Genomic DNA, 12042 nt, shown 5'->3' on the forward strand with positions numbered 1-12042 from the left:
GTATGTCACCCAGAGTATCTATTTTGTTGTATGAAAGAGGAAAACAACAGACTTTAAAGAAAACCACAATGCTGATTTGTAAGAATGTCCCATATCTGTCCCATGCTGTCCTGTGGTTGTTATGGTCATGTTATTCTGAAGCAAACCAAAGTTGCTCTTGTCGCTGTTTGTTCTCAATGTGGGAGAGGTGAAATATCTAACCAACAGCCTTATCGAAATGGATAACACTTTTATTCGATTCAAAAACCCGATAAATGCAGTATATTGTTTGTAGAGAGGAGGACTAAGAGAAATATTAACTACACTTTTATTCGACACAACAATGCTCATATTTCCGAATTCAAAGGTCAGAAAGGGCAGTTGAGAAACAATGAAAGATTCATTCAGTATAACTTAATGGACAGATATGTATTGGATATTTATTGTTTGCCTGTGGTGGTAGGAAAGTGTGGTCTTCATATGTATCTATCGGTCCTGTTGAAGTCTTTTCATAGGCGTAAACGTTAGTGAAGGTGCATTTGAGTCAGATAAACCTTGAAATGGGCCTTAAAATGTTGCCATTCATATCATAATCAGTTCAAACTACATATATTAGAGAACAGCTACAGGACATTTTAGGCCAATTAAAACTTGATTTTTTATGTTTGGTATCGATTGCTGCAAATCTGGCATATTATTTAATTGCATTGCTGTTGTTTTCATTTAGATGTTTGAGAGGGCAAACTAAGATTTTACTGTTATCTTGCATTTGAGTGAACGTAAGCTTAACACGTTTAAAAATATACGCAGTCCTTTATTTTTGTGAAAAAGCAAAAGGTCTGACAGCATCAGATAATCAAGCAGAATGTCAACCAGTCACACTGTCACACTTGCGTGATGTCCGCTGAAAATTATATACGGTACTAAAGATTTGCCACAGTTACATTTTGATTACACATGGTGACAAGCTGTTTCATTTTAGTTAAATAAAGAAAAGTAGATTATTGCTGTAAAGCATCCAGGTACTTTAGGTACTTTCGATTATATTTTGCTTTTAAAGTGTATATAGTATATATATTTATATATTTTAGTAAGTCCTTTGAATGTGCTGGAATGCTAATACCTTCATTTGTAAAGAATGCCTCAATATAGCTCTATTGCTCTTTCCCACAGCCATTTTTGACTTTTCATATCTTTTTTTCCAGTTCCAGTTTTTTTCTCTCCAATTTATTTATTTATTTTTGCTTCTAGCAAATTTGTTATCGATCTTCTTTTAAAGAACTGAACTGGCTGTGAAATGAAACATGGCCTTAAATTGAGCTCCTTAAATCTTAAATGCTTGAAGCATATACAAAATTAATGGGGTTTTATCAAGAGTATAAATATTTGTTAATTGTCCAATCAGAGGTTCGTATGGAAGTTTGTTTCCGCCACAGGAAAAAAAAAGGTAATTGCTTTTTATCTCGCAATTCTGACTTTTTATCTTTGAATTGCGTGAAATAAAGTCGCAATTCTGAGTTAAAATATCAGAATTGCATGATATAAAGTCGCAATTGTGTTATAAAGTCATAATTGCTTCATATAAAGTTGCAATTGTGTTATAACGTCAGAATTGTGAGATAAACTCTGTTTTTCCTTAGAATTGGACTTTATAACTCGCAATTGCGTGAAAATTGAAATTTGAGACAGAATTGCAAGTTTATTTCTCGGGATTTTGAGTTTATATCTCGCAATTCTGACTTTATAACACGCAATTTTGAGTTTATATCTTGCAATTCTGACTTTATAACACGCAAATGTGAATTTTAATTTAGGAATTCTGACTTTATAGCACGCAATTGCAACTTTATATCACTCAATTCTGACTTTATATCTTAATTCTGAGAAATAAAGCCAGAATTGCGAGATGTATACTCGCAATTGTGAGAGAAAAAGTCGCAATTATCTTTTACATTTTTTTAAATATTCTGTGGCAGAAACAAGCTTCCATAGTTTTGTGCTAGTCCGTTTTATTTTATTATTTTTTTTATTTTATTTTTATAAAAATGCATTCTATGCCTTAAAATTAGACAACCTGCTGCAAAACACCAAGTTTAGCTATAAATGTGATTTTGACCTAATTCAGAAACCATATCCATGAAACTCTATTCTTCATATGCTAAATCACAGGATAGTCTAATATTGAAAATATGTGTAATTACCATCTTTTCTTGATGTCATAACCAAGTAGATTATAACAGGCATTTTCATGTGGGCTAAACAGGCTGGCTTTTGCGGAAAATAGCGAGGAAATAAGTCTTCAATACTGCTTGACCCTCCTTTATTTTCTTTGGCATGTACTGAGGGAAACGTGTTCTTTTATTGCCCACAGGAAAATGAAATCATGTTTTCCTCTGGAGCCACAATCAGTTTAACGCAACAGTTGCGTCCAGAAGTAGCCTTCGAGAAAAATCATGTTAGCTCAACTTTAAGTATCTGCACAACTGGAGGTTGTTTGTGTTGATGTGTTCCAGTCTGCTATCATTGCAGTAAAAAATTGCCATTGATTCCACTATGATCTAAAACAAGCTCCGATTTTTAAAAGCAAACACAAATGAGAGGTGTCTACACAGGTTTAATCAGATTGGTAAGTGTGCTGCCAATGTTTGTCAGGTTACTCAGTTGCTGCGGTGTCCTTTAACCTCTATGTCATTTTTTAAAACCTGTTTACCCAATAAGGGTTAGGAGTATTATGTCATTTATTTTTATTGTTTTTATTAGAAATTAGTGTATGTGCCGATGTCAGTGTGTGCCTTCAGACTGGTATGTCCTGTTTGTGTTTATATCAACTAGGAGGTTAAGTTGATGGTTTTATATGCAGTGTTTGGTCCGGTGGTTAGGTTTTACATCAGCTTTAGAGCTCTGAAGGTAATGTGTGTGTGACTGCAACAGAAAATAAATGTTTAAAAAGATGTCATGTTTGTTTTCCCCAAATGATCTTCACCATTTTGCAAACAAAACAGTGTTTACATGATTGACAAATCATTTTAGTTTATATAATACTGGCATTAAAAGTGAACCTGCTCGAATAGCAATTCAAGACTGTGTTATCCAATCAAATCGAACTTTAATATGGTCTATTGATTTAAAAAGATGTTGCTTCACTCAATAGGCCCAAGGTTTAAAAGTGTCATTTCCTGTTATCGATTCTGCACCGTGGCAATCTTGTTAACGGGTCCACCGACTAACAGAATGCCACCTGCTCCCAACTGTCTTAATAATGGCTAATGTTATGAACATCTAGTTTATGATAGTCCTGCAATCAGCTCACAGGTTTTTTTTTTTTTTTTTTTAGTTTATACAGTTTTACCTTGTAAATGTAAGAGGTAAGGGTAGTTCACACGGATTATTATTTTTTTCATTCCACTAACTACTTTTCCATTGTTTTTCCATGTTTAAGTGCTGAACAGTGCGCATTGTGTCTATGACCATTGAGTTTAAAATGAAGCACTGTCATTTTCAACACTCTCTGGAATACTTCAATCTAACTGGTCAATCGCAGCGTTCTCTGTTATTCACGGCAAGGCTGCATATCTGGGCTCATCCGGTAAAACCGGCGCTACTTTCATGTCTTTCATATCATGCTGCTGTCTCGCTTTGACGATTTCATTCAATTGCAACTGGCATCTCAGTTAACTGGCGCAGAGAAAATAACCACTGTTGCAGTGAATGTCTGGTTTCTAGGTCGATTGTGAAAGTGCAAAAAAGGTCCAAAAATTACAGAGGCCATTTTTTTTTTCTAACAATTTATTTATCTCAAGTGCATAAGCAAATATGATATGTCAGTGCGTAAAGGTCTTGCAGCAAATTTAAAAGCTATGCACTTTGTCGATGGATGCCCTCCACTGTAATTAAAACTCACAAAATAATAAAATCATATTTACATAAAGCAAAAACGACAACAAAAAAAGAAAAGGTGAGCCCACATGTTGAGCACTATAGGTTCAGGGAGAAAGGACATGGTTTAAAGTCACCCACATTTCTAGGCTATTTACAATAGCGCTTTAAAACATGACACAGCTTCCAATAAGAACAGCTGCTTTCCAAGAAAAGCTTAACCACAGTTTGCCACGGTGGATATGGTGTTTTATACTTGTTATTTTACTGTTTTTCACCCATTGTGATAGAGATAATTGGAGCAATATTTTGAGAGCATAGGTTGGTGGCGTTGAATTTGAGAAGCACAGGATAACAGCAGCAGCAACTAGACAAGTAGAATTAAAACAGAAAAAAAAAATCTAAGAGACTTTTTAGACAATTTTAGTGAGCTTAGCATTCATTTTTTTCCCCTTTCAGTTGTTCAAAAGGAAAAAGTTCCTTTCTGGTTTGAGTGGTAACAAACTTTCTTATGTTGTCCAAGGCCCAGTGACAAGGGGGGCCCAATAAGGTCCCCTATGGTGAAACAATTATTGGGCCAGGGTGTGGGGGACCCACTCTAAAAATGTATTTGTTCCAGGCCCAGTGAATTGTATAGATGTTATAGCAGCAGAAACATTAACTAGGGCAGCACAACTGGAAATTCAGGAAAACAGATCCAGCAATGCATGTACCCAATGATGGACGCCCATGTGTAGACCACATTTAAATAATAATAAAATGTGAGTGACAACAGCAAAAAATAAAAAATAAAAATAAATTTACACATTAGCTTTGGGAATTAAAGAATACTGTATGCATTGACAAAAGAAAGTTTTTAATGACGTAGTTTTACACTTTAAGAAACTATGTTTTGAAAGGTGAATGGAATAATGAATGGAAAGTGAGTCATATGAGAGATACATTCAGTAGTACACATGTAAAAAATAACGTTCGAAGGTGCTAAAACATGCCCAAGCACACAGATGTGAGACACAATGAAAAGTTCCTTGCATCAAAACAAAACATTACAATACATAAAGTAAACCAAAAATTAACTGGCTGACACATTCACACAAACATAACCATTCACCCAGACCAACTGATAAAATGTATCCAAATTGGTTTGAGAAAAATTGCCACCACTTAAAAACTCAAAGGTTCAAAGCAAATTAATTGAGAGATTAAAATATGAGATTATTGACAATTATTGGAAACATATATTATGAAATGCAATATAAATATCCCTCCCTCAAAAAAAAAAAGTCACATTGGCTTTGTGACATAAATTAGACAAAGAATGGTCCCCAATAGTATAATAACATCAAGATGATCTGTCCTATGAGGATTCCCTCTCAGTTCAGCATTAAACATTTTAAAATCAACAACAACAAAAAAGAATATTAAAGAAATTACACTTTAAAATTAGTAACAATTGTGAAGTAACATGAGAAAGGTGCTTATCAGAGAGGACAATGTTGGTTAGGAATGGCATCATGTTCTATGGACTGTTCAGGTATAATCCTACATTTTGTAGTTGACTGATAAGGCAGAGGGGCTTGAAGCTCAAAACACACGAGGCAGGGTGTATTTCCAACAATGAACATCACTAACAGCACACATGTCATGTATATAATTCAGTCTGTACTAATATACAAAGTTTGAATAAAAATACTTATTCAAACTCATCTCGCTTCAAGCTCACACTGACTCTCCCTTTTGAAGCTTATGTTTAAAAAATGTACTACACCTTTCAGGTAAGGCAGGTAAAACTCGGCTTGATCACAATGTCACAGGAACGCATATTTTGTGTATTTTATGTAATACTGCTGAAAGTCTTCAGGTTGATGGTTTGTCCTCTACAACTGCAACTAAAAGACTAAAGGGGGAAATTATTTTTTAAAAATTAAAAAGTAAAAAAAATTTGGTAAACTACTGACACTCTCACAAAACTCCTCAACAGTACATTGCAGTGATATTCAGGAATACTTTTGCAAACCTCACAATCACATGTGGAACGCTCACAGGTCAACCTTAATCCAAATCATACATGATAAAAAGTCTTTGTTCTTGAGTCCCAAGCCCCTAGTGCCCTTTTTCATCTTTACGGAAACGCCTCTACACATATCTGCTCCTCCGTAATGTCATCCAGCATCTGAACATCAACGGGACTGCAAATGTCACTGTCGTACACTTCGGTGCCCAACAGGGCCTCCTCCAGACCCTCAGCCTTTGCCTTCGGAAAGCCATGCTGCTCAGTTGGTGATGTGCTTTCTACAGACTCTAGATCTTCGATGCCAGCACGGTAGTGAATCATGAGCAGAGTCAAAGCTTGGAGACGTTCACCGGACTTGGCCAGAGCTGCAGAGATGAGGGCCTTGCGTCGAGAGTCAATCGTCTCTCGTTCTTCCATATTTAGAGAGTTGTTATGCTCCAACTCTTGGTCAATCTCCTGCTGCAACTTGTCCAACATAAACTCCAGTTTCTGCGAACGCTCATCTGTCGGTAGGCCACGGTAAAGATCTCGACCAATCTCTTTGACGGCGATGAACACGCTGTCATCTAGCCCACCTTCCTTACGCACCAGTTTGGATCCACAACTACCAGGTGGGTGCTTGGAAGGACTGGCCCCAGCATAGGTCTCGGTGTCACTGCTCTCATTGTCAGATGTGTTAGGCGTGTGTTTCGGAGAAGGTTCCACCACCCCTGATCCTAATTCTGCAACCTGTTCTGCAAGTCTGGTTTTGGGCACCTGCCTCAGATTGAGGAGTCGAGAGCTAGTGTTGATAATGTGACGTGTAAGTCCAGTAGTTGCCCGGTTAATGGTGGACTTTGCCTCAGGATCTGCCCCACGCCGGTCTGAGGCGGCTACGCAGAAAGGGTGCTCTGTTAGACATTTCTCTTGACACTTCTTGTGACAGACATAAGAACAGGTCATGCACTGCGAGGCAGCCTTGGTCCACACCTTCTTCTTGCAATACTCACACCAAGTGGGATTCTGGAACTGAGTGTCTTGAAAATTGTGCCGCATCTCTCCTATCTGCATGCCGCTGTAACTCTGTTCATCCCGGGTTACAATGAGCACCTGGTCCCTTTCCTTTTCCCGGTCTTTTAAGTCCTCTTCCTGAAGACTCCCTTCCCGCTCACGTTCTGTCAGTCCACTGGAGTGGTCTGAATCCCCATCTGCCAGGTAAGTGAAGTTGACTGTAACATCTCCATAGCAGAGTTTCTCGTTGAAACCTTTGTGAGTGCTTAAGTTGCGCAAAGCGGTACGGCTGACGCTGGCCCTTGGTTCAGGAGCACATAGACGGAAGGTGCTCTGATATTCAGCAGATGACGTAGATAAGCATTCCAGTGCTATGTGTTCCAAGCGCATGCTGACATGCCCTAAGCACAAGAGACTACCGAGCTTGAAGGGGTTCTTGCACCAAAGTGCTATATTAAGGAATTTGTGGTTGTTTTCCACTTCAAAGATCACAGAGGATTTGTTCCAGCGAGCAGTTCTGCTGCGGTACATGGTCTCAGACGATTCCCAGAGACCCTGCTCGTCTACACTGTCCCTAGTGTTGGAGGAGCTCTCAGATATTTTGTCTTTGGCTGAATCTTGTTTGTTTGTGGCTGGAATATTTAGGATTTCCTCTGTGGGATCTGGGTGCTTGCTCACAGGCTTCAACTCTGGTGACTTAACAGGGATTTTTTCGAATGGTTTTTCGCCATTGCCAGAAATGGGTTGCGTTTTCTCTGGACTTTTTTCCACTGCAAGTTCATTACCTTCAACCAGGCTTTGGCTTTCTGAAGCAGATGTGACTTTTATATGGGGTCTGGGAGGAACAGGAGGGCGTGCAGGTGGTGGAGGAGGGGGCACTGTTGGTCTCTGTGGCTGTTCGGAATTTTCAGCAGTCTTGAGATTTGCCGGCTTTGGTGATTCTTTGGACTGGGATTTGAGTGGTGATTGAAGGTTCAGCCTGCGGTTGAGAATTGGTGAGATGGAACCAAGGGGCTTGGCCAGGTTGGCCACAGTTTTTTTGGGACTTTGGTTTACAGAGAGCAGGAAATCCTCCTTAGTGTCAACAGTGACTGGAGCTGCAGTTGATTTGGACTCAACGATCAGCTCCTCAAACTCAGAGTCATTGTCTCTGTTATCAGATATGTCCATGGTGGTTATCGGGGCTGGGTCCTCCTCGTAGCCCCCAGGATGAGGAAGATAGCTAGGCTCCTCCATTGGGCCAAGGGTTTCTTGGAGTGTCCCCAACCCAACGGCAGGCACCTGGTGACGGACCGGCCTCTCATATAAGACTATCACTCTCTCTCCAGCTTGTTTCAGCAGTTTCGGCACTTGAACAGAGGACGTCACTTTGACTCCTGTGCAAACAGACATGAACAACACTTGAAGCTTTGCGAATGTATTATAAAACTATACAAAATTGGGCATCAAATGACCCACCATGTCAAACATTACATTTGAATGGTAAGGAGTAAAGTGTAGTCTCTAACCTCCAATAGCAATGAGGCGATCTCCTCTCTGTAAGTCCGCCAGGGCAGCTGGAGAGTTTGGGGTGACGGTCTCTATGCTGACGTGCACCGTGTCACCATCACTGGCCGGAACATGCCTGAAAGTCATCCCCACGCTCCCAGATGGTCCTTTGATCACCTCTGTCTGCAACACAAAACAAAGCGAAACAATATCAGATTTGCTAATAATCTTAATGAAAACGTTGTGTAACTGGAGAAACTAGGGCTTCACAATTATAATTTGTTTCCAAGTAGCTTTGTAAATGGTAACATCTATTCTTTATTGCAGGTGTTGGTAAGGCATACATTACTTTAAGTCATAAGATCACCAAGTTGGATAGGATAGGAGAAGTTAGGGGAAGCCTTTTTGTTACTAGTTGAGAGGAATGGTAGGCGTTAAGCCAAAAGACAGTTTTTTTTAAACTTATTTTTTGACAGCAACAGCAGTTAATAATTAGGGCGGACAACCTACATTATGATGTGAGAGAAAAAAACAGCCTTCACTTTCTATACAAAGCTCTCTCTTTCAATCACATCCAATAGTTTTCATGGTGATAAAACAATGCTCTCTGAAACGAAGGCATGGGAGGTCTGCAATTACTGCTAATTTCACTCCAAACGTGCCACGAAGTAGCAGCTGCTGTTTCAGAGCTGGCTGTATCACAAAGCCTGCATCACAATATCCACCTGTTGCTCAACCTGCACTTCTGTTTGACACCATACAACACCCACCAGGTACACAAGGAGCGAGTTAAGTGAGCCAATGTAAGGAAAAATTCCACTAGATCCACCAAGAAACAAAACTTGTGATCTGAGCTGTTTAATAGTTGCACAAACACTAGTAAGATTTCTTTTCATTAATCTTTCCATGATATGTCCTCTGTGTCTCCCTTGTTCTTTCTCCTTCGTTTGTGCTGGGGGTGGGCAGGAAAGACAGGATGCAGATCCACGCTGCCGAGATGGATGACTGTAATTTTGCTGCTGTCATTTGTTATAACCCTTGAGAAGGGCACTGATTGAGTTAAACATGGGATGAAAAAACAGACAATCTACTCAAGCTGGCAAGCTGAAGACTGACTTGCCCAGTTTTGACCAATGAATGTCTATAGAAACATTCAAGAACCATCAGAAATTTCTTAGAAGGTAACTTACAAAAAACACCCAAACTCCACAATATAAAACGGATAGTTCCAACTCTCTCAATTATTTTATATTAATATCTATCTTTCTATAGTATCTTTCTACAGTATCTATCTATCTACAGTATCTATCTATCTTTGTTGCTGTAGTTGTAGTTGCTACTTTACTTAGTAACCATAAACAGACAACAGTTAATAAACTACTTGGCATATTAATATTTTTAATTTGAAAGTTTTAATAATAAATGTAACTATTTAACATCGATATCAATGTTGTTGCCAATGTTTTTTTTAATCACTGTAATGTACACTCGTTTTATTAACCCTTCTTTTTATAAAATGTTTGATTTATATATTGCTGTTTAAAATAGTCAAGTGAACGTCACAAGAATGGATTACTTCAAAGAAACCTTTTTTTTTTTACATAATCAATTTGTATTGCAATTGAAGGAGGGTACATGTAGTCGTGGGAGAGAATCTGAAAAAAGACCAGGGAAGAACACTTGTGCCAATACTATTTGCATACATCTCATCTAAGTCTCAGCTGAGATGGAGAAGATAAATTTGCTTATAACAGAAAAAATAAACACACAGGGACATAAATCTTAATGACTGAAGGGATGCTGTTAAACTCTCCACAGAGATGATTAATTCTGAACATTTCTTCCCTCAGGACACAACCTGATGCTACCCTTTACACATGTCAGAGAGGGTTTGTGGGTGAAAAACAAAAGCTTCAGGCTTTTTTGAGGCCACTGATGGTCGTCTTAACCGGCATGTTTGGGAAAATTCATTGCAACCTGTTCAGGAAAAATAATGAAAGCAAAGTCTATGTGAGGAATCTCCTTATTGACCACCTGTGGGATCCAGAATTAAACCGATGTTCTGGATTTAATTTTTTCAATTGTTGAAACAAACATAGCAAACACAGAAAACAAGACACCATTGTTTGTTGCATGGTGGACAAGGGCTGTGATCTAGAGAAGACTTTCATCCGATATTAACCTTAACAACAAGCACTACAAATTACCTCCAAACATCCAGATCTAAGTGTTCTAGTACAGGTACATATTGTACCTCAACATCAGAACTTCTTGGACCTACATTATATGACGCATTAACTAAGACTGAATGAGCATCAAGGTCAAGTTATCTGCTTAAAAGAATATGACAACTAAAGCGCTACCAAAAGACTTAATTTCAATTAAGTCCACAACCGAATGGGAACCAAGACACTTGGAATTACAGTAGAAAACAAAATAATCTGTATTAAAACCAAAAATAAATACAAAAAACAACAACTAGCAGAGGGTGAAAAAGACATCTGCGCTTAACGTTCACCTTTGTTTTTCCATTTTTAGAATGACAAAATGACACGGTTCAAAGAGTGAGCGAGAAGAAATGAAAGCGAGAAAGAAAGATTTGTCTGCCACAGGAAACAAACAGCGACATTGAGCGGCAATTACAGGCGATTTCTGTAGCTGAGTGGTGGCTAAGGCGTAATTACACAACCATGGAAAGGCACAGCAGGAGGAACGCTCACACACTCATTGTGTGCGTTACTGTGTCTGCATGTGTTGAGTGCAGGTAAACGGACTGCTGCCGCTCCGACTGGTTCGTGAGGACGCTGTTCATGTGTCAATTTGATGTCCGTCTCACCTCATCACCACAAGGTTCACATATACACCCTCACATCGAGTATCATGGAAATATAAAGCAGCTTTTCAACAAACAAACACGGGGCCTGTGGGACATTTTCAGGTCAATTCCATTGATTACAGCATAAATGTCAGAATTAAAACACCCACTTAAATACCATTACACGCATTCAATACCACCCCGATAAAAACAAGCCTACAGCTGATAAAATGAAACATCTGTCAATTTCTCACCCACATGTCATGCCAGTATTTTCAACATATTAGCATATTAGCAACATAAAAGCAATTGATTGCATTTTAAAGCAACAGTAGCTTGGAAATTTGGCAGAATATAGGCCTACCTACCATTCAAAAGTTTGGGTTAGTAAGTTTTTTATTTTGGGAAAGAAATCAACAATTTTATTTGTGACAGTAAAGACTTACATTGTTACCGTAATTTTGTTCTTTTAAACTTTCTATTTCAAAGGTATATATTTATAATAATTCATTACATTTATATAGCGCCTTTCTGGACACTCAAAGCGCTTTACATAGAAGGGGGGAATCTCCTCAACCACCACCAATGTGCAGCATCCACCTGGATGATGCGACGGCAGCCATATTGCACCAGAACGCCCACCACACACCAGCTTACTGGTGGAGAGGAGACAGTGATGAAGCCAATCAGTATATATAGGAGGATGATTAGGAGGCCATGATGGACAGTGGCCACTGGGCAAATTTGGCCAGGATGCCGGGGTTACACCCCTACTCTTTCGAAAGACATCCTGGGATTTTTAGTGACCACAGAGAGTCAGGACCTCGGTTTAACGTCTCATCCGAAGGACGGCGCTCTTTGTCAGTATAGTGTCCCCGTC

General features: G+C 38.9%; 1 protein-coding gene across 1 annotated transcript in view; it reads right to left on the reverse strand.

Annotated features, from left to right (window-relative positions):
- Positions 1-24: 24 nt before the first annotated feature.
- Positions 25-12042, reverse strand: part of pdzd8 (PDZ domain containing 8) — a 48011-nt gene continuing 35993 nt past the window's right edge. The window contains exons 4-5 of the mRNA XM_079633789.1: positions 8368-8530; positions 25-8235 (exon numbers count right to left, since the gene is read on the reverse strand). Of these exons, the coding sequence (XP_079489915.1) occupies positions 5978-8235; positions 8368-8530 (2421 nt within the window). The 3' untranslated portion in view covers positions 25-5977. The remainder of the gene's footprint in view (positions 8236-8367; positions 8531-12042) is intronic.

Source organism: Phoxinus phoxinus, assembly GCF_949152265.1.
Source record: "Phoxinus phoxinus genome assembly, chromosome: 13".
NCBI classification, from domain to species: Eukaryota; Metazoa; Chordata; class Actinopteri; order Cypriniformes; family Leuciscidae; genus Phoxinus; species Phoxinus phoxinus.